This window comes from Vipera berus (genome assembly GCF_964194415.1).
Source record: "Vipera berus genome assembly, chromosome: 1".
NCBI lineage: Eukaryota > Metazoa > Chordata > Lepidosauria > Squamata > Viperidae > Vipera > Vipera berus.
The window spans coordinates 225,517,445-225,541,269 of record NC_138202.1 but is presented as its reverse complement, the minus strand read 5'-3'; the positions used below and the strand labels follow the sequence as shown (position 1 = coordinate 225,541,269).

General features: G+C 39.0%; 1 protein-coding gene across 1 annotated transcript in view; it reads right to left on the bottom strand.

Annotated features, from left to right (window-relative positions):
* Positions 1-11,428: 11,428 nt before the first annotated feature.
* ARHGEF10 (Rho guanine nucleotide exchange factor 10) overlaps positions 11,429-23,825 on the bottom strand; it is a gene marked incomplete at its 5' end in the record, with an annotated part of 108,630 nt that continues 96,233 nt past the window's right edge. Inside the window, 3 exons of the mRNA XM_081314445.1 lie at positions 11,429-12,240; positions 14,790-14,912; positions 22,011-22,185. Of these exons, the coding sequence (XP_081170571.1) occupies positions 11,729-12,240; positions 14,790-14,912; positions 22,011-22,185 (810 nt within the window). The 3' untranslated portion in view covers positions 11,429-11,728. The remainder of the gene's footprint in view (positions 12,241-14,789; positions 14,913-22,010; positions 22,186-23,825) is intronic.

Below are 23,825 nucleotides of genomic sequence, written 5' to 3'. Positions count from 1 at the left end.
CTCCCCGGAAAAGGTGGCGAGCCGCGCGTGCGGATGGAGGGGTCGATGGAGGCTGGCGGGGGTGTAGGGAGCTCGGCTCCTGCCAGCCGCCCTCAAGAGAAGGCAGTCCTTTGTTTGGAAATGGCTGCTTCTTCCCGACCGGCGCCCGAGCATCGCCCTTCGCGGCCTTGAGGCTGAGCTTTTGTTTATCCACGGGCTGGATCGCGCCTGGCGCCGCCCTGGCAAGCCCCGCTTGCGCGACGCGATCCTAAACCTGTAGATTCACTGGTAGAGACTACAGATAGAATTGGTGTTGCGGTTACCTCGTCGGGTAATGAAACGTCTGCAAGAAAACAACAAGGCTCAGAGAGCACCAAGGATCCCTCATTTCAACCCTGAGCTGCAAATATTCTCCTTTGTCAGAATTGTCATTTTTGCTAATAGTCTAATTATCCTTAAGTGACTTGAAAAAGCCATCTCTTGATGTGCAGCACCCGGTTTGGAGCTCTGTCTCCAGAGAGAAAGTGGCTTTTCTCAGTAAGTGAAAAAAGTAAATAGTGAACACCTGAAATAGTGAACACCTGTGGCTACTCCTGTGCAAAAAATACAAGCTATGTATCAGTCAGGATCCTAATTGTACTTGCTTCACTCCCTAGCACTCTACATTTAGCTTTTCACAAGAGTAAGTGGGTTGGGATTGGGGTAATAATGCAGCTTATTAGCATAACGCCCCATCTCTTCTCCTGATTCCCGCGGTGCAAGTTCTACAAGACCTTTTTCAACGTATATCTAATCATACTTCAAAGATTGTCAATAGGGGTAGGACTGAGCTTCTTTCAGGCCTATCCCTGAGGTGTATGTAACCTTTATCTTATCCCCAGATATATGAGTGACACCCCTCTGCCCATGTTGAAAGTAGTCCAAAACTTCGCAAGGACAATCTTAACCTGTTACATTTCATTCCTTTCACTAAAACCTGTTGTGTGTCATCACCCATGACTTTGCTGTAAAATCAGGGACCAGAAGGGGATGGGGTCAGAAGTTCAGGCAGCTGAAGGGTGTGTCCCTTCATCCATGTCTGCTCAGACTTATCCACTGTTTCCTTAAAGCAGACATGTCAAACACAAGGCTCGGGGGCTGGATCCAGCCCGCAAAGTGGTTTCATGTGGCCCGCAAAGCCATCCTGGAAACAGTGAGGGAACGGCCCCCACTGCCTTGGCCCTGGCCCAGAGACCCTCCTTCTGCCAGAGACCCTCAGATCTGTCCCACTCCTGCCCAGGCCCCCATAGGCACCCTTGATGCGAACGATGTAGAGCTGGCCACACCCACCCAGTAGGCCATATGCACTCTGGCCACGCCCACCCAGTAGGCCACGCCCACCCTGGCCATACCCACCCGGCCCCCTGAGGGCAACCGCAATGCTGATGCGGCCCTCAATGAAATTGAGTTTGACACCCCTGCCTTAAAGGATGGACTATCTGGCTTCTGAATGGACATTCTCCATTCAGATTTTTTTTTAAATTCTGCAATACAAAAAGGTTCATTATAAATAGCTTTCAGGTTATCTTATTCATATGCTGGAAACAAGATGAAGGCATGTAAGTGACACATGCCCTTTCCTAAATAATATCAAGGCATATTTTTGTCATGATTGTGTACAAGTGGAAGGCAGTGGAATTATGAGCTGAATCAAGCGAATGATCAAGCATGCAACAATGAAGATAGGCATTTATATTAGCTAATGTAGGCACAAATTGCTGGAAGAGTAAACAGTCACCTGAAGAAAGGAGAAACTTTGAGTAAAATGACTAAATTTGAACTGTTTATTCAGAATGAAGATCAAGTATTGGGATGCATTAAATATTGATACTGAAATATGGCACAGGCAGAACAAATTAAATATTCCATGATGAAATGGATGTAAACCCTCAAAATAAATGAGAAGAATAGTGGGAAGAGGTATGGGGGAAAAAATAATGAAATGTATTCCAAGTATAATTTGGGGAAAATAGTATAGTGTTTTACAGATGGAGTATAAGGGCAAGATGGACAGATAATAAAATAATAAATGTTGCAAATGCTGTAAGAAAAAAAGGAATATTTTCTCACATGCAAAAATGCTCAAAATTTGGCATAAATTTGGAAAAGTAAAATTTGCCAACGATATAAAAATGGGAGAACCAACATTGGAGAATATGCAGTAATGGCAAAACTGATAATACAGTATAAGCTTGTGAGAGAAATTTAAGTCAATTTAAATAGGGATCTCCTTATATATATGAAACATTACACAGCAAGGCAGATTTAGACATTTGGAATATGCTTTTTGGGAGAAGAGTTGAAGCTAATTAAAACAACAGATGAAACCTTAAGCAGATATAAGCAATAATCCCCAGTGTTCAAAACACAGCACAAATATTTAAGTAGTGGTTAGCGGTTGGGGAAAAAGGGAAGTGAAAGGAAGAATGTGTCACTGAATGTTCCTCTTCACAGCGTGCTTGTTGTTTTATTCTTGCTTTTTGCATGTTTATTTCTGTGTAATTTTTGGTTAGGTTTATACATTTTAAAAAACATTTTACTATGAAGAGGGTGATTTTTGCAACATTGAAGTGGGCTGTAGTACTCCTTCTCAACTCATCCCACCCTGGATATAGCTGTATTGGACAACTATCATCCTCTCTCTAGCCCTTCTTGTTGAAATTGTGTTAGGAAGGCAGTAACAAGAGTATTTCAGAGGAACTGAATTATGTGAGAAACCTGTCAGGACTGAGATGTAAGGAATGTACACTTCTGATCCTATTAGAATTTCCAGCTATCATTCCAACTAACATCAACCATGGTATCTTCTAGAGCAGTGTTTTTCAACCACTGTTCCGCGGCACACTAGTGTGCCGCGAGATGTTGCCTGGTGTGCCGTGGGAAAAATTGAAAAGTAATTATAAAATACTTTCTTTGTGTTTATTTGATTCCTATTCAAGAGAATTACTTTATATATAGTCAATATAGGCACAGAGTTAAATTTTTTAACATTTTCTAATGGTGGAGTGCCTCGTGATTTTTTTCATGAAACAAGTGTGCCTTTGCCCAAAAAAGGTTGAAAAACACTGTTCTAGAGGGCCATTCAGAGTTGGGAGCACTGTGCTTTTAGTATTTCCACGACTTACTAGAAAGGAGAGATCATTTCAGGGCTCTTATTTGCAGTGTCATAAGGCTCAGCTGTTCCCCACTACTAGTTAAGGTATGATCTCATCAATATGCTGATGATTATCCACTAAATCCTCCAGGGTCTGGGTTCTGTTAAGGTGTGGACAGGAAGAAACAGGCTGAAATTAAACTCAAGCAAAATATAATTATTTGTCCATCAAGGTTCTCTGTCAGCTTCACGTTCTCCTTCCTGACAATGACACTGCCCTTGAGAGAGCAGGTCTATAACTTGGAAGTCCTTTTGACTCATGAATGATATTGTCAGACAGATGTTCTACCAGTTGTGACCTTACCAGGAGTTTTGTCACAGTGACTTATGTTCTCATTGCCATCTGGCCAGACTACTATAATATGCTGCATACAGCATGTAGCTCCAATTAAAGACCACTCAGAAACTTTAGTCAGTACAAAATGCAGCAGCCTATGAACTAGCTGAAGTGATATACCATGAGCCCATTATACTTATTCTCCAGTTAGAATTGATGGGTCTAATTAATAGCCTGGGAGAAATTGCTTGTAACTTTCCATTATTAAGACCTCAGAGAGTAGAAGTTTAAGTTGAGAATTAAAGCTAGAGATGTTCCAGAGAACTTTTAACTAGTTGGATAACGCCATTAGTATTTTAAAGAATTGTGAATTGCTACATTTCAGTTGATAATTTGTTGAAATGTTAACCTTATATGTGTTTGATTATGATTCTTTTAATGATATACCACCAAAGTCTCAAGAAAGCAATGGTCTGACAATCCAATAGGTAAATAAATAACAATGTATAGAGGAATCAGGCAAAGATCGATCTGTCAGGTGCAAAAGATCATGACCACACATGACGTTCCAATTAAACTGATTTGTAACTGCTCATGCCTATAGACAGGAATCAACTCAATGCTTAGTACTATTTGGCACTAGATAAGGGTCAACAGAATTCAAAAGGGGTTGGACTTAAGACTGTGGGAACGTAATGACTCTAGGCTGATTCCTCTTTTGACTCCACCCTCAGGTTCTACAACACCTTCTCCTACCTACACTATCTATCATCAAGGCTGTTTATGTTTCTAGTCTGTTTCAAAAAATGATTTTCTATCCATCATTCATAAAATAAAATACAATAGGCTATGTTCACACTACATGCTACCTGCTAGTCAGGTACTTGTGGCTTAATGCTGTAGTAAACCAACTGAAGAATCTTCCTAGGATTGGGGATGAATTGATTCTCAATCCATGGATCAAATTGATTTAAACTCCTGTAGAACCATACTGGAATATTAACATCACTAATGAGTCTGTGCAAACTGCCTGAATTGTAGACTTAACTCACTTCCCTCTTCTATATCTTTGGAAGAAGAAATAAAACAGAATTCCCTTTCCATCGGGTGGATTGTTTGGTTGTGTTTACATTCAGCCAAGGATTATGGTTTAAAATAAATATGAGTCCATTTCTGAACAAATTACATTGAATTTTGTTGAAAAAACAAAGGTTTATTTTAAACCACAAGTCATGGTTTGTCTATAAATTAGGAATCTGCTATAGTGAAGCTAAATTCTAGCTGCTCAGCCTTGGTACTTGGCAAAGTTAACTCTTTGCTTATTTACACAAATGACATTGTATGTGAACCAATGGATAGCAATCCATGTTTACCAGGTCATTATAAGAATTGACACTAACAGGCATCACGGTATTTTAAAAAACTTATTTTGTTCCTGGCTATATTCCATTGAAGGGGACGCGGTGGCTCAGTGGGTTAGGACGCTGAGCTTGTCGATCGGAAGGTCGGCAGTTTGGCGGGTCGAATCCCGAGTGCCGCGTAACAGAGTGAGCGCCTGTTACTCGCCCCAGCTTCTGCCAACCTAGCAGTTCGAAAGCACGTCAAAATGCAAGTAGAAAAATAGGGACCACTACGGTGGGAAGGTAACAGCGTTCCGTGCGCCTTTGGCGTCTAGTCATGCCGGCCACATGACCACGGAGACGTCCTCGGACAAGCGCTGGCTCTTCGGCTTTGAAACGGAGATGAGCACCGGCCCCTAGAGTCGGAAACGACTAGCACGCATGTGCGGGGGAACCTTTACCTTTATATTCCATTGAACTCTTTTTCCAATATATTAAAAGTTTCATGTACCCCTTGTAGCTGTTTTGAACAAATAACATAAGAATACACTACTAATACAGTTCTGGGGTCTTGTTTATTCACAGTTTATTGAGTTTATTTTAGACATAAATACATATTTGTATGGCTCAGGTTATAACAAATGTACTGTTAGATATTAGAAAACACTTGATGAAACGTAGTGGATGTCTTCCTCCCAGATATCTCTATTCTCACATGGGATCAGACGCAAAATCTGCCTAGCAACATATATATATCTGTGTGCACTATAAATGTGGCTTGTATTCAACATTAAAGCAGTACTTTGGTTACTGGTTAGCATTTTAATCTATACATATATACAATTTTATTGGGGTTTTTAAAAGTTCTGTAATATAGTACACATATTTTATAACAGTCTTGTCAGAAACTTCCTCAGCAGCCCCCAATAACCAGGATCCAGAGAGTTTATGGAATTTTCCTTAAAAACCTCCATCACAAACTGTTCCTCAAAGACTCTTCAGTTTCCAAAGCAAGTTGAAATAGAGTGTCAGAAATATTATCCAAGACAGGTGAGTTCAAAGAAATCCTGAAATTGGGGAACTAGTTTCACATTTTATCAACCAATGGCAAAAAAAAAATCACTATTGAACAAAAAACCTAAATAACAAGTGTTTGAGGAATGTAAACTGGGATGGTTAAGTGCTAAAAGTTAAAAATGTTTTTTTCCAACTTCTGTAGACATTATCAGTTCTTTTTATTGTCCTCTGCCCATTTCTCCAATGAAAGACTCATTTAGAAGAACCTGATAATGCACTTGCAACTCTTTAAGCCATAAAATTATGGCTTAAAGAACTGATCGTTGTATCTTTACTATGGGAAAGTCTCATCTAGAAATGAATTCTGGGAGTACCAAGTCTGCACTAAGGAGCCAGAAATTCAAATATTTCAATACTGCTTGCCTAAAATATATATGAAAAGGTCTCACATCCAGCCAAGGTATCAGAACCCTATGTTCTGGGTGCATGGGATTTCTTATTCTTTTTGGGTTCTACCATTCTTCGGGGGGGGGGGTGAGGGGGAAGCTTGAGGTGCTGATGTGTATTTGCTTTGCTATGTTTCTTGCTCTATCCTCTTTGATTTGTCTCTAATGCGGTGGGAATGGAATGTACCTCCGGCCATCTGCCTTATCTCCAAGCGTGGAAGAAATGGTGCAGACCTCTAACAGCCTTGGAAGCGGCACCTTATTACTGTTCCCACGGCGTTTTCACACCTGCGGATTGGCCTGTTTGAACCGTCTGGATGGACAGTTTGGGTGGGGTTACCATGGACACTTTTACTTGCTTTGCGCAGGAAACCCTCAGATCCTGCCTTCCATTCATGCTGTCAACACCTCCCAATAAAAGTTCCTTTTGAAATGATGCCATTTCAAGAGTTCTGCTTTCTTGGGAGAACTGATTTGAGGCAGGTCTTCACACAAGGACACTAATAAGCTGTAAATTTGTGACTCCACAAATATGAATCTACATTTGATTAACTAGATCAGGGGTCTTCAAACTTGGCCCTTTTATGACTTGTGGACTTCAACTCCCAGAATCCCTCAGCCAGCGTGCCTGGTTGAGAAATTCTGGAAGTTGAAGTCCACAAGTCATACAGGGGCCAAGTTTGAAGACCCCTGAACTAGATGGTAAGGCTTTCAATGGTCTAAATGAGGGAAAAATCTATTGCTCATATTAAAAGTGTGTTCTAATTTATTGCAAACCAATAACTTGCTGGTGGATGCTAATCGGTTTTCTGCTTACTTTTTTCCATCCTCAAGAAAAGAGGAAGTCCCTCTCTCACACAAACATATTTATGTCTTCATTATTGTATAACTGTTACCAAATTTAGTCACACGTAACATAATCAATATCCATTGATCTATTTGGATCCACCTTAACTACAATGGATTCAATCTATAACACTTGAAAGAAATGGCCATAACACAGCTTTGTAATGTAAGTTTCCTACTAGAATTTCCCTTTCTTCAAGAAGAAAAAAGATGAAAGTAGGACTCTCTGTGATCCAACATGCTGCTGTTGGTACAGCAAAGCTCTTTTAGTTTAAATTCTCATCTTCCATCCCATCCTATCAGAATATACCACTATTACATATACAAACCCCAAGAAACCCAACTGGGTAAGCTTGTGAGCTTCAGATAAGCCTCATCCTGCAGCTAAGCTCTGGCAAGGCTCAGGTACACCCAGGTTTTAAGACATCACATAATTCTACAAATTGTAAAATGATTGCCAATGCTCAATTGCCATTATCCAGAGTCATTACAATGGATCCTGAAGTTGTAGCTGTTGGTCACGAGCAATTAGTTTTTCACAGTAGAGATAGCACCTGTGTTTGCATCCCAGGTAGGTATGTACGGTAGTTTTCCATTTTCGTAAAAGGAAATGTGTTGATTTGCTTTAATTATACTAATTCCCTTCCTTATTGCTTGGAAATGGCATGTTATCTTCTTTCTATAGAAGTAGGGCTGGGTGTTTTTGCCAATATTCACATGATAAATGCACATTTGTTGACTTCAGATTAAAGTCTGTGTAAATCATATGCATTGGTAACAGTCAATGATGCATCTGGAGAGCAGTAAACTTCTAATGAGTCACTTGATGGGACTGTGGGGCTTGCATGCTCCAAGGAGGATGAGGGTTATGCCAGAGGTTCAAGCATCCTGGGCAAACAAACCAATTAATTTACAGCATGGCTGCAGCTATAACTGAAAATGTTGGGATGCAAAATCAACAAACAAGAAAAGAAGCCAAACAGTACACCACCAAAACAGAAGATCAGGTTATAAAATAAAAACAGCATGTTAAGATCAGATGCAAGCAAGCTGGAACAGATGAAAGACAAGAAGCTAAAGAACAAGAAGACCAAAGAAGATCAAGAAATATCAACAAATAACAATCACAGCCAGAAAATCAGCAGATACAAAGCTCAACTTGCACACTACAGGCAGAATCTTCAATTTCAGTCAAATCAGAAATGTTTCCACCAATCCATCCGTGGAGAAACTGCAGTGCACCAGCCACATCCAGCAGGGAAGAAACAGTGCAGTACTGGGCGTCGTTATGGGACAACCCAAAGAAATAAAAGAATGCAGGTTGGCTAAAGGAGGTGGGTAAGAATAAAGCAGGACTTGTAATAACAGTAGAAATGGTGAAGAAAAGGTCAAAGAAAATCAGGAATCGGTCAGCAGCACCAAGTGAAGGTGAACTGCATGGTTTTTGGTTGAAACATCTGACTGGTCTACATCTACTCATTGCCAAGCAGTTTAACAACATACCACAAAGAGGTGACATTGAAGAGTGGTTAACATATGGCAAAACCTACCTGATAATGAAAGATCCAGCAAAAGGGCCTGTACCGGGTTATCTGTAGGCCAATTACCTTCTTACCAATGATTTGCTCACTGGTGTGATAGCTGATGCAGTCCAATAGCATCTAGCTGCAAACAAGCTCTTTCCATCTGAGCAAACCACTCGAACAGAAGAGGAACGAAGATTAACTCCTAATTGATGATTCTGAAAAACTACAAGAGAAGGAAGACCAAGTTGAACATAGCTTGGACTTATTATAATAAGCCATTTGACTCTCTGCTACATTACTAGATAATCAAACGTCTAAAAATAACAGGAACCAGTAGAAGCTTTGAGCAAAGATCATGGCACAATGGAAGACACAGTTACTGGTCAATGTTGAAATACTAGGAGAGGTTAATACCAAGAAAGGGATTTTTCAAGGAGACTGTCACCAGTAGAGTTTGTTGCTACATTAACTCCTCTGTCAACAATACTGAGCAAGTCAGGCCATGGCTACCAAACATCAAAGAAATCTGCCAAGCTATCCCACCACCTTTGCATGGACAATAGGAAGCTGTATGGAAAAACACCATCTGAAATAGAATTGCTGCTCAACACTGTCCCAAGATACAGTCAAGATATTGCAGTGGAGTTTGGACTAGACAAATGTGCCACCCTCACCATCAAATGAGGAAAAATAGTGAAATGTGAATGGAAATAACATCAGGAGTCTAGATGAAGAAGTTCACTACAAATTCCTGGGCATCCGTCAAGCTGGAAACAAGAACAGTGAAGTCAAGAAGAAAGTTAGAAGTGACTCTATCATGGCAGCGAAGAAGATCTTAAAGTCCAGACCCAGTGATGGAAATATCAACAAGGCAATTTAACAGCTTCAAAAGTCATTAGATACGGAGCTGGAACAGTGGACTAGACTCAAGCAGTACTAAAAGCCCTGGGCAGGATGATCAGAAAAATAACAACAATGCATCATTCCTTTCATTCATGAAGCAACAGACTTTATTTACCAAGGAAAACAGGTGGACGCAGAATGTTGCAAGTACACTAAATAACTGAAGAAGAAAAAAAGGCACTGGAAGAGTATCTGAAGAACAATGAAGAAGATGCAATGAAGCTGGCACACCATAAAGCTTACTGAATATCGGCAAGAGCAAACTGGCCTACAAAAAAGACCAAATGAAACATAGAATAGAGATGTGGCAAGGCAAAGTATTACACAGCCAGTACATTTAAAAATATAGCAGGGCAAGCAGATTAACAACAAGACCTGGCAATGGCTAAGAGCAGGAAAGACTGGGGAGCTAATTCTGCCTGCACAAGGCCAAGCTTGAAGAACAAATGTATATAAAGCCAGAATTGACAAGACAGCAACAGACAGCAAATGTGGTCGTGGCAAAGGAGCTGAAAAAACAGTGGGCCACCTAATTAGCTGATGCAAGAATACTGCACAGACTGGCGACGAAGTAGATGTTCCAATGGTGTATTGGAAGATCTGCAAAAAAATACCATTTGCAAGTAAAAACTGGTGGGACCACAACACATACAAAGTAATAGAAAAATGAAGAAGCTAAGGTGGTCTGTGACTTTAGAATTCAGATAGGCACCTAGATAACCCCCCCAAATGCTAGATAACCCCCCCCCCCCAAATGTATCAAATGTTGTTAAGAAAAACAAAAAAGTCTGAATACTTGATGGACGTTGCAGTACTGGAGACAGCAGAATAGAAGAACTGGAGAAAATCACAACATAAAAAGACCTGCAAGTAGAAATAGAACAACCACAGCAAAAGAAAGCAAAGACAGTACCAACAGTAATAGGTGCCCTGGGTGCAATTCTAAAATATCTGGAGCTCCATTTGAACATCATCAGCAGTGACAAAATTAGTACCATCAATTGCAAAAGGCAACTTTACTTGTGGAACAGCTTACATCCTGTGGATGATACCTTTAACACCGTCAAACAACAATACCAGCCTATCACAGATCCTTGGGAAATACTGAACAAGTGGATCAAAATGCCAAATTCAGATTATCCATCTGGCTGACTGGCTAGCCAACCATAATAATCTTATGAAAGCTATACTTTAATGTTAGGGTCTCTTTATTTTATGTTTATATACTGCTCAAAAAATAAAGGGAACACTTAAACAACACAATGTACTGTATTTAATAGTAGGATGTCTTATCTTGTGTTCCCTTTATTTTTTGAGCAGTATATTTGATTTCCTCACTATTATCTGATGCTAATCAAAATATATAAGCAGCCATATGGATAAATGGGGCACATTCTACGCCCAGCGACAGAATGTACTATAATTAAATGGAGCACCAAAACACAATCAACTGCCTGAATCTACCAAATTTCACAGTGGTTTTATTTCCCCTTCTACTTACTGGGAGTAACCAAAAGATTAAAAGAAAATACATCAGTTAGTAAGTCAAACATATTTCATTCCGCATGTTTAACATTTCTTTTTACAACATTCATTTTTAAGTATTAATAATTAAAAGTTAGCCATACCCCTTTTCCTCCCAAGTATAAATCTGTAGAATATAACAAAAAAACTTTTATTGTGTCTAACACTTACTTGAGAAGGTATATTACAGATTTATTAATAATCTCTGGAATTAAGCTAGTAGACTATCTTGGAATAATGATTACTTTAAAAATGTTTGTGGAAATGAAACACATGTGCATGATATCACCTTGCAAGAAATAATTATTTAAGCAAGGCTCATCAGAGAAATATTATTTGATCCTTTCTCTTCACTGAATATTTTCAGGCCATAATATTTGAATATAAATAGTAGCAAAATGAGAAAAAAAATGTTTGAAATGAATTATACATTTTTTCAACTCAAAAGTTTTGAAAACTCAAAAGTATATTTAGATGTAGCTCTGAAATAGACTTCTTAGGATATGTCTAAGATACTTGTTGTAACAAGTTAACCCACGTAAACGTGGGACAAAGAAATCTTATAACCTTTGCAAACATTGACATTTAATTTGCTTCGAGATAAAAAACACAAATTCATCATGATGGTGTTAACACCAAAGGAAATGCCATTGTACAAATTGCACTGGGTCCTGTTGTCAGATCTTTAACAGTGGAATCTGCCAAACCATAATTGAAGACACCAGTTCGTCTGGCCGCTGCTGCTTGCATTTCTTATTCACCCTTCTGTGCCCTTGTCCTCCAGAGATGACCATGATGGATATCGCTTTCCCCTCTCTGGATCTATGTCTTTTAGTCTGGTCAGGGGAGACTTCTTTCAAAAGCTCATAGACGGCACTCTCTTCTGGCCGAGGTTCAGTTGTGTTGGATCCGTGAGACAACGTGAGTGATCCAGATGATGAAGACAAGTCACTTTTCTGAGCAATGGATCCGACTGAGCCCCCCAACCAAATGGCATTGTCATTGGGGTTGCTCAGAGAAGAAATAGGCCTCTCAGGTCCAACACCCTTTTGGTCATCCTCTTTCAGGCCTGAATGAGGACAATTCAGCCTGGACTTGGACTTGCTTTTGTTCTGCTTGCTTGTCACAGAGGCCGTTACAAGGAACTTGATAGGGCCATTATGGGCATGATAAGATACCATGCCTCTTCCTGCAGTCAAATGAAAAAGGACTCTCTTAGACACAACCATTTTCATGCAGCTTAATTCTTTTCACCAGCTGCTGGATCTACAAAGCACTGAATAAAAAGTGGCTAACTTGTAATATGCCTTTTGTATGTTCCTAGGTCAACATTCACTTCAGACCTCAGTTGTGAAACAGAATTTTGCATGGGAAAAAATTCTCAACTAGCAGAAAAACTAGCCCATGATAATAGCTGAAGCTCTAGCCTTCTATGTGCATTTCTATCTGCAAAGCAAGCAGTATTAGAGCTGCAGAATAACCTTGCAATTGGAAAACAGTACCTAATTCTACAAGGATTTATTTCTATGACCTCACCCTATTACATAAATAGACTAATGACTCTTAAATCACATTCGGACCCTTTCTTCCTGATTCTTGCTCAGGATTTATGCACGCAAACAGATTTAACACGTAGGTGTGCAAATGGAAATGAACATTATGCTTTAATTTAGTACTGTGAGTTAACGAGAAGATGCCCATCACCTACCCCACACTTATCCTACCCCACCAGGAAGAAGAAAATGACAACTGTCATTTAACATTCCTGGGTTTTTTTTAATACCTAAATAAGGAACTGTGCTATAAAATAAACACTAATCAGTCATGAATAAGTCAAGTTCAAGTCTTCAATTGTTTTTGTGGTTTGCTTAGCAATATATTATTTGAAATTTATTCCTCCTACTGTAGAAGGACAGAGCCAGGGGTGCTTAAGTCTGATGTTTTGCAAGAGTCTCTTCAATCAGAGGTAAGTCAGAACCTACATCTGATTATGTACTGGCTCATCAGCTTAAAGTGTTGCTGTATCTACTACAAAGAGATCCAAGAGAAGACGTTCTTGATACTGATACATTTATTTTGGGCTGGTGCTCACTTGTTTTACACATTTTAAGGGTGTTATAATATAAATCACATTTTGGTATGCTGAACTGAATTATTATTTTTTATAATTCTATTTAATTGAGCATGTGTTTAATTGGTTAAGATTTTTAAAATTGTAATCAAATACTTTTTCCCCACTTTAAAAACAATGAAAATGTAGAATGTAAAGCTTATGAACATGGTTTATAATATTTAATTATAAAATCCACAGCTTAGTGTTATGTATCATCTAATCCAATGGAAATGTTTTCCAACACAAACTCTGGAAGTTACCATCTGTTTTTCAATGAGGCAAAGGTGAAATTGGTATTCAGTTCATGCTTTGTTCTCTTGTTTTTATAGCAGCAGGAGCCAGGGAATCAGCTGACTGATTTTATCTTAATTTTGCTTTTTCCACCATCCATTGCCCAAGACCTTGTTTTCAATAAAACTTATTCTACACCCACAACACGTAATCATGTTAATACTAGCAACAGTGAAAGAGAGTAGATCTCACTTTTTGCTAACCATGTCAGCTTAAAGCATGGAAAATTTGGGATCCCAACTGTTGGAACATTTCTGTCATGATTCATAGTATTAATTGCTACGATATCTGAAATGTGTTCTATAACAGAGGTCCCCAACTTTTTGGGCACCAGGGACAGGTTCCGTGGAGAGAGGTTTTTCCGCGGACCGGAGGGTGCGTGATTTTGTGTGGTGCCTGCATCCCGCAGATGGGGTTTTGCTTGTTTGTGTGGTCCGGTTGCTGGCATGCTACTGGTCCACGGACCAGGGGTTGGTGACCCCTGTTCTATAAGACATTTGGCAAACAATATATTTATCTGTTCACCTATGGATTGTTGACAACAACTGATCAGTATAATGACATATTTACCAAATACAGGCTGTTTTTGGGGAAGCAAGGTAAAACCATAGCAATGCACTTGTTTTATAAGGCGTATGCAATTTTTTTAAAGAATCCTCAGGAGAGTGAGCATTCCTGATTACCGAATGCCCTCTATGTATCATGACTAATGATTGACATTGTGCTTTAATTTTATCCCAGGCGGTTGAACAATCCTTGGCCTTTTTACAAAAGAACATTAAATTAGTTGTGCATACATATAACTCCCATACTATAGAGAATTTCCCTTAGGTGGAATAGCTTTGGGTGGGCAGAAGAATGCTAATACAGAGCTGCCCATCAATAGACCATGTTTGCTACATAGCTGTGGTGAACTTTCAGTGGCTTGGTCTTTTAACAAGAGAATAAAAAAAGAAAGGTAAGAGCTAAAGTCTGCAATTGTCTTTTAAGTTAAAAAAAAAAGGGAAACAAGATGCTAAGATTACAGCACAGTTTCTTTTGCCAACATTTTTGATATGAGCCTTCCTTTACCTCAGGGGTCCCCAACCCCTGGTCCGTGGACCAGTACCAGTCTGTGGCATGCCAGCAACTGGTCCGCACAAACAAGCAAAGCCCCATCCATGGGATACAGGCAGCACACAAAACCATGCACTCTCCGATCTGGGGAAAAACCTCTCTCCACAGCACCCAAAAAGTTGGGGACCTCTGCTTTATCTGAAAGCGGCGCCTTTGATGAATCACTACAATTTTTTGTACTGATAAGAGTTTACTTGCAGTGTGAATATTATACTCACCGGTTACTTTGGGGATTCCCTGCAAGCGAGGAACTGGGAGTGCTACTATAATCCCAACATTTGTTCCAACCAATAATAGACCATGGCATACTAAGAGGCTAGTCACTGAAACACGTTGCTGTCCTGCAAGATGCAGAGAATATTACATTACTCCCAAACCAGGTTTTTTTTGCTGTTTACAGTTGCACTGTACAGGCATTATTTAATGAAATCATGTTCTCCTACATATTTAAAAATGTTGTAAGCATACAATAAATCATATAATACAAGGGTCATGTAGCCAAGCAATAACCTATCCATTTATTTCAGTTTCTATCTGCAGTTCTCCTGTGTTTTTGAAATACCCATGAATTCACTGCTGTCAAACACTGCTACCACTGCCAGGAAAGATCCACCATGGAAGCCACCTCCAAAGGTGCACTGCTGAATACCTACAAGCCTCAATGCCACCAGCTTCTGTGATAGCACCACTTCTCTAGACACCAAATAGCTGATTAGCACACCAGCTATTCCTTTGCAGTCTGCAGTTATTTTCAATTATCTTCCAATCCTTTTCCCTTTACAAATTGTGCAGGCCTGCTGTTGAGGGTCAACCCCTCCCCCTTTCTACTGTGGACTTTTTACAAAAAAATATACTTAATATCAACACAAAATAGTGAAGAGTACATAGGCACAGTGTAATGAATCAAGTATGCTAATGTTCAGTATATGTTAGCCAACATATGATGCTAGGTTTATATTATAGCATGATTCCACCACATTTTTAAAATTATCCCAGGCTGACATGTGGACAAGTGCCTTCAATTTAACTTAATGGTGAGATTATTAATTTAGGGAACTATACACAATTATCTAGCAGATGTATAATCCATTTATAAATGATTAAGTAGCAATCCTGTATTCATTTATATGGTGGTACTGCATTCCACCAGAATCATTTCTGAACGGATACATAAGATAAGATTTATATCTAAAGGTTATGTCTAGAGGTAATCCAGAAATTTAGCAGATTAATGGAGCAACAGATACCCATTAAAACAAAATGTCCATTAAATCCAAATTGGGTTTTGTGCATGGGCATTTTATATATTTACCCATATTCAAAATGGCATTTTATTCATGTACAAAAATAATACAGGGTACAACCAAATTTTGTCCAATGTATCCAAAATGTCTACTTCAATTTATACCTGAATTTCAGAATACTGATAATCTGATATTATTTTAAACATACTGTATATTAACTCTGTTAACTGAAAGACCACTGAGTTATCTTTTAGAAAATTTGCAAAAAGGCAGTTTTGAGACAATGGCTATCCCAGTTCCAAAATTGAAGAAGGAATGAATAAAAAACTCACATTGTACAACAAAACCGTATGGATAAAAAGACTTGTGCTTTTAAACAAATCAAATTATTTTTAAACTCTCTTCAAAGATTCTTAAAAAGCACTGGAGCCATATTAAATAAAGAATTGTTTTCTAGTTTCTCCTTTATTTACAAATTGAACCTGGTATGGGTAATTTTGTGGAGTTACAGTTTTACTCTTAAAAATTTGGGCAGCAATCTGGAAATTCTAGAAACTGTTGACCTGACACATTTAGGTGGCTCAGGGCTGGAGAAAACTAATTCATGACATGAAGTATGAACTAGACATATTCTGTGCTTAAAGGAAATCACTGATGGCCGTAAGGACTGATGCTAAAATTAACTATCAAATATTCATAAAAAGGAAAGTCGCTTGTTTGGGAAGTGGAATTCCAGAGTTTTCTATCAGAACTGGGCAGAGGGGCAGCCTTGAATGAAACATGAATGATTCCAGAAGGTAAATAAATGGCACCAAATGATCACGGCTCCAGTATAAAATCCTGCCCTATTTTTATTCATGGAAAAAATCCCTTATGCAGAAAACAACTGAGCAGACCTATTGTTTTATTAGCAAGAAAATATAAACTAAAGAGGCATGTAAATATAAATTCAAGACCCGCAAAACTGTACTTTGAAATCAGTGTGTTCCCAACTTATGTATAAACCAGGCAGTGGTGGGATTCAGCCAGTTCGCACCAGTTTGGCAGAACCGGTAGCTAATTTTTTTGTTGACCAGGCCAAGAATGGACTTCCGGAAGTGGCATCCACACAGAAAACCAGTTGTTCCCATACTTGAATCCCACCACTGAAACCAGGTATATTCAACTTCCAGAGAACCAGTGATATTAAGAAAAGAACAATAATCAAACATGGCCTAGCAAAATGTCTTCATAATGGTCATATGGTGTGAATCACTATACTGTGGTCCTTAATTTCAATGTTTAGATGATTTAATCATTTTTGTTTAATTTCAAAAAAACATGTATAAAAAGTAAACAAGCAAGAAAAATGGAAGAAGAAAAGAATCAGACAAGAAGCTTAGACAATTTAAATAAAAAAGGTGAATGAATCTCTTGTTAAATCTGCACATCTGAGAGTTTTTAGACATCAGTTCAGTGCAAAATATAAAAGTGTCTACTATTTGTTCTTGTTTTGCACATTTGCAGAACAATGAGACCGGGGAGAGGGATTTTAATCTTCTCTTCCCACAGAGGATATTCACGCATATTGTGTTCATTTTAAACGCATTGCCTATTATAAAAAAATACTTCACAGAGCATTTTCACTCCAAAATGACTGAAAATACCTGTATATCCTGTTGTGTAATTCTGATCTGCAGTATTTTGGTGACATTAACATCAAGGGGATGGAAGGAGGAAAACTCAAGGCCTGTCCTGACCCCAGGATCTACAAAAATGTCTAACTGGTGGCTCATGCTAGTTAAATAACATTGTTTCCACATGTGAAAACTGCTAACAATTATTCTGCATGCTCACATTTTGAAGGCAGAAGACCAACTTTGGAACAAACAATTCTAAGTGCAGTCAAACGGAAATCCCTTGCTTTTAAAGTGATGGAACAGTTGGGAAGCACCTGTTTGAGAACATGAACTTCTGAAACACATAATTAATACAAGATGGCAAATGCATTAGGTTTGTGTGCACTGTTCCAGATTAAGTACAGAAGGGAGGAATGGCTACAGCTTTGTGCTTTTCCAAATGTTTTAATTCTCAGAAGTGGCTGCAAATCAGTTCAGTTTATCAATCCTTCCTTCCAGTGAATATTTTGGGGATAAATTAATCCTACTTTGATCTCAAATAGATACAATTTGGAGTAAAAACATTTCAGAGATTAAATTGGGTTAAATTTAAATAGTATAACAACCTTTTTAGTATGCATATACTTTTTGTAATTCAAAGTATTTTCATGGGGCAAATAGTGTACAATATTAAAATAATTTTAATATCATGTAAAATTCAACAAAAAATAAAATAGAAACAGATTGTAGACTATAATCATTGGCCATAAATAGTGAGATATTCATGACCATTGATTATAGTTTAAAATCTGTACCATAATGAGATGGTTTTGACCCCGTAGGTCTGTTAATATAAAGATGGCTTTAGTCCAAAAATCCAATTGAATTTTTCACATCTCTGAAAAAAAAATTATGATACTGAACAACTATTTAAAATGAATTCCAAGCCACCACATTTTCAATAACATAATTCAAGTACTTTATATACTACAAATACACTATGTTCTCAATTACTATAACATAAAACAGAAACAAGATTTATGTAAGATGTTCCAATGAAACTGGCAGAGCTGAAATTTGAGCAGAGACTTTCAAATTCACAGGTCCCTATGCTATGTTTATTATAAATATGCCAGTGTAGTTGGAATGAGGAAGATCGTTGTTATTTCAAGGAGTTTAGTGACAAATTTAGTGATAAGAAGTGTTACGTTTTTCCATTTGCCATCAAGCAATACATGTCATACTACTAGATTAAAAAATCACATAGGTGAGCATGGTATCAGTAGAACAAATTAAAAACATCTTTAAATTCAGCAGAATTCTTCAGGGCAAATCTTGTTTCTCATGAATTTCACATATAAAAAAGAAAAAAAATGGAATTTAGAATAAAATTCAAGATAGTTTAATTCAAGTTATAACATTTGTATGTAACCTGGACATTATTTTTGTCCTCAGTCCTATATCTGAGGAGGGTACATCAAACCAATAAGTTTGTCATGGCCAGAGTATACATCATACGGAAATCTTCAAAGGGGTGTTTCACTTTGATGAAGCCTCAAGTAATGCAGACTCTTGAAGCTGCTCCTTCACATAACATGACTTCTTTGACCCTGGTGACTCAGTAGTTAGAATGCAGTATCGCAGGCTAACTCTGGCCACCGCCAGGAGTTCGATCTTGACTGGTTAAAGTTTGACTCGGCCTTCCATCCTTCCAAAGTCGGTAAAATGAGATTGTTGGGGCCAATATGCTGATATTTGTAAACTGCTTAGAGAGAGCTTTAAAGCTGTATGAAGCAGTATGCAAGTCTAGATGCTGTTGCTATTAAGTCTTAAGAGCAAAGCAAAGTGTGTTGTTTCTTTAACAAACGTTGCAGGAAATACTACGGTGCAGCCTGAAGCACCCTACATAAATTCCAGTCCCAATTACCATTGTTAAGTCAAGGATTACCTGTAGTTGGTGAGAATTATAGAATTAAGAGACTTGATTCTAAAATTAAGATTTAACTAGAGATTACATACCTAGTTCCAGATGTTTTGGAAAGTAAAAAAGAACTTACCATGACTTTTGGAGCCAACTATAGTGATGAGGAATTCATGAAATCTAAACCTTCATGCCTGTCCGTTCGTATATAAAAAGGGACTACAGAACGGTTTCTTCAGACATAACATTTAAATACTGAGCAGTTTTTTACAACAGCTTTTGTGCCTTCTTCTAATCTAGTGATTTTTAAATAATGGTCCAGAGCAGGGGTCGGCAACCTAAAAAAGGAAAAGAGCCACCGGGAACCGGTTCCATCACAAATTAAAAAAACTGGGAGCCGCGTGCGTGTGTCCATGCACGCGCATGCGCAAAAAATGTTTTGCGCATGCGCAAAACGGTTTTTTGCGCATGCGCGGACGCACGCGATTGCCATTTTTTTTTAAAAAGTGAGATGGAACCGGTTCCCGGTTGCCCGACGGCGACGGCCCGTCTGCAAAGCTGCCGCTTTCGGCAGCTTTGCAGACGGGCCGCGGCAGCTTCCTCAAAGAGCGACGCCGCGGCCCATTCGCACGGAGGTACGCGCGCACCTCTCCAAAGGTTTGGGGAGGTGCGCGCGCACCTCTCCAATCGGGCGGTGCCACTCTCCATTTGGAGAGGTGCGCGCACACCACTGCCCGTTCGAAGAGGTGCGCGTGCACCGGGCACACTGGGAGCTGCAGGAGACGGCTCAAAGAGCCGCATGCGGCTCCGGAGCCGCGGGTTGCCGACCCGTGGTCCAGAGAATGTATCTACATCTAGCAATGCCTACCTAGCAACAGCTTGCTTTCTGCATGTTCTGTATAGTTACAGAATGTAAAGGTAAAAGGTAAAGGTAAAGGTTCCCCCGCACATGCGTGCTAGTCGTTTCCGACTCTAGGGGCCGGTGCTCATCTCCGTTTCAAAGCCGAAGAGCCAGCGCTTGTCCAAGGACATCTCCGTGGTCATGTGGCCGGCATGACTAGATGCCAAAGGCACACGGAACGCTGTTACCTTCCCACCGGAGTGGTCCCTATATTTCTACTTGCATTTTTACGTGCTTTCGAACTGCTAGGTTGGCAGAAGCTGGGACGAGTAACAGGCGCTCACTCTGTTACGCGGCACTCGGGATTCGACCCGCCAAACTGCCGACCTTCTGATCAACAAGCTCAGCGTCCTAACCCACTGAGCCACCGCGTCCCTTTACCTTTACAGAATGTAGACTTGCCTTTTAATTTTGGAAAGAGATACTTATGTGTATAAGTGTGCTACATTCTACTCTTTACGAAGGAAACCTCTCCATACCAAAATAGTTTGAACCGGAAGAAATGGGCAAGTGAAACATATAGCAATACAGCCACGAGTGTTAATGCATTAAAAAGCACACTCCTTTTATTCTATTGCTTACTTTCTGCTTTTCAGAAGTCTATTACCTATGGATCAATGCATTTGCTGTTTTGTTTTCAACTTTTTCCAGCTTTTACTATGTCACAAGAACATTTAAACAAATCCCCCTTTTTCTTGTTCCACATCAAATCAATTCAAGCTACAACTTAATCTTTGTTACTTTGAACAAAAAACTCTATTGCAACTGTTACATGAATTGTGGGTGGGAATACATTTCAGATAAAATAGAAGCAGCTGAAGCATAATTGTAATGGTGTGTGTATGTTTATCTCAAGTTCTTCAGCAGGAAAACAGAGTTTACATTTCTCTTCTTGTCTTTCCGTGGCAGTAATAGCTAAGATTAGATATTTTCCAAATAGCCATTTTTTTTAAAAAAAACGTGCAGGAATACCTATTTGTAAACCACACACAGGCACAGTTTACCTCCTACAAGCAAAATACTCAATCCTCTAGCATGGTGACAACAGCCTGAAAAATACTCTCCTGAGAATACATAAACAAGTGGCTGATTTGTGTGCTTATTGGGTAGCCCCAAAGTTAAGGGCTTTTAAAAGTAGCAGAAGAGGAAATAATGTACAGTTAATAAAATTACTATTAGACTTTTAAAGAACTGGCAATAGATAGGTTCTCTAACAGAGAGCAGATAACTTGCCCTTAGGTCACAAGTGTTCCTCAGCCTGATTGAGGGTGGGGTGGGGGAACTTTGTAAACATGCAGGTTGACTTTGGAGACTGTCTGGAGAAACCCCTGCAGTTTTCTTGGAAAAATTTTCCAAAATGATCTGCCCTTGCCTTTTTCTTAGGGCTGAGAAAGAACGACTGAGCGGATTAGAACTCAAAGTCTCTCAATTTCCAGCCTGATGCCTTAAATGACTAAGCAAACTGTTTCCCTCTGATTTTCTATCTTACTATATTCCTCATCCAGCGGTTTTTCAGAATTATGTTAGGCTTGTCTTTCAGAAAACAGGTCCTTAAGGTTTCCATTCAGATCAATATTCTGAGTAAAAGACACGTCACATTTGTGAATGACAGCAAAACTGGATTATTAGGTGACTTCCATAGATTTTGGATATTAAGTGCCAATGGCGGGGCAGCAGACTGCACAACCTCAGGTTTAAACCTTCAGATTTAACATCATGCCCACAAAGCAAGAGTTGTTCAAACAAACAATCTGGTAATGAATAAATAATGGTACCTGATAACATATTGTGAGCAAGAGTAGCCACATTAACATCCTGGAGATGTTTAAGGGTTTCAGTGTGGAAAAGACGGAGAGTAGATCCCGATGTGAAGGCAATCCAGATCCCCACTCCTGCAACAGCCATATGAGAGATCACCATCCCTTCCTCTTGATGAGCTTCAAAATGGCACTGGATAATAGACAGATTCCATTAAAAAAGCATTCAGTAGGAACAGCAATACCAATAACCTATATTTATTTGTTTTCACACAAATAACTGTGGACCTGTTGTGAAGGACACCATGAATTAAACATTATCTTGCCTTCTAACAAGGCTGAATTGAAAACAGAAATGGCCGCAAGGACATCCAAATGCTTATCATGCAGTACTTAATACAAAAAGAACAATGATGCAGACATTCAGTTATTCCTCAGAGCCAGAACCATATATAAAACTGGTAGTAGTTCCCTGCTAAAGAAAGGAAATGATAACAATTTTCACTAATGGCCTACAGAACATAATATTATAATTGAGATCCAAGCTCCATCAATTTAACAGAATAAAACAGTTGGAAGGGACCTTGGAGCCTTCTAATCTCCTGCTCAAGCAGGAGACTCTAGACTATTTCAGACATATAGTTGTCCAATCTCTTCTTTAAAATCTCCAGTGATAAAAGACTCACAAGTTCTGGAGGCAAGCCATTCCACCAATTAATTGTTCTAACTGTAAGGAAATTTCTTCTTAGTTCTAGGTTGCTTCTCTGCTTGATTGGTTTCCATCCACTGCTTCTTGTCCTGCCTTCTGGTGCTTTGGAGCACAGCTTGACTGCCTCTTCTTTGTGGCAACCCCTGAGATATTGGAACACTGCTATCATGTCACTCCTAGTCTTTCTCTTCATTAAACTAGACATACCCATGTGTATTTGTCAACTTGTACCCATGGACCAAAGCAATGAATCTGCCATTTTTAAAATGATGATCCTCCTCCCTCCACCATGGAGACTCATGGCTCTTAGTATCTCTTTCTCATAGTATTCCAAAGAATACCCCGGCTTTCTGGAACAGGAAGTTAAGAGGGCAGAAATTGGCAAATGTTGCTTTCCCATTATCTTCTTTTGGCATACAATGAACTTTTCTCAGTGATTCAACTCAGAATCTCTTTTCTAGAAGTTGTTATACTTAGACATCACATCAAAGCAAGTGCAGTAGGATTTGGATGTGGTTCCCTATAAGTCTCCTAAACAATAACCAGTGGTCATCACAATGAGCATCAATGGAAGGTATAATTAAATATTTGGTGGGTAGCACGTGGCTAAAAACATAAGGAAAGAGAGGAGGAGGTAGTTAGTTAACTGTATATTATTCATGAAGCAATGTGAGTGCAACATTGCATTAAGCCTAATAGTTTGGGAGGATAAAATAGATTGGGCAGAATAAAATTAGGGCAGAATGAAAGTAATTGGAAAAGAGAGAAATAAAATACAGTAAATTAAGGGGCTGACTTTTCTCGATAAATTTAGAGTACAGTATTTTCTCAATTACTAACTCACTGTTGTACTTGCAATGATCTAAGTGCATATGCATTATTAACAATGGATCATGTAATGTTTTCAAGAGTCAGATCATAACAAAAAGTAACGTAATAAATAGCAATTAAACTCTAAAACATGCATTCAAAAATGATACTTGTGGGACATCTTCACTGAACTGCAATCCAGATTTTCCTGTTCCATATTTCTAGCATGATATTGAAATTGTAAATTGGCAAGCAGAATATATGTTGGCATCCAGATCTTACAAAAATATTTTACATATTTTTTTCAGAGTCTT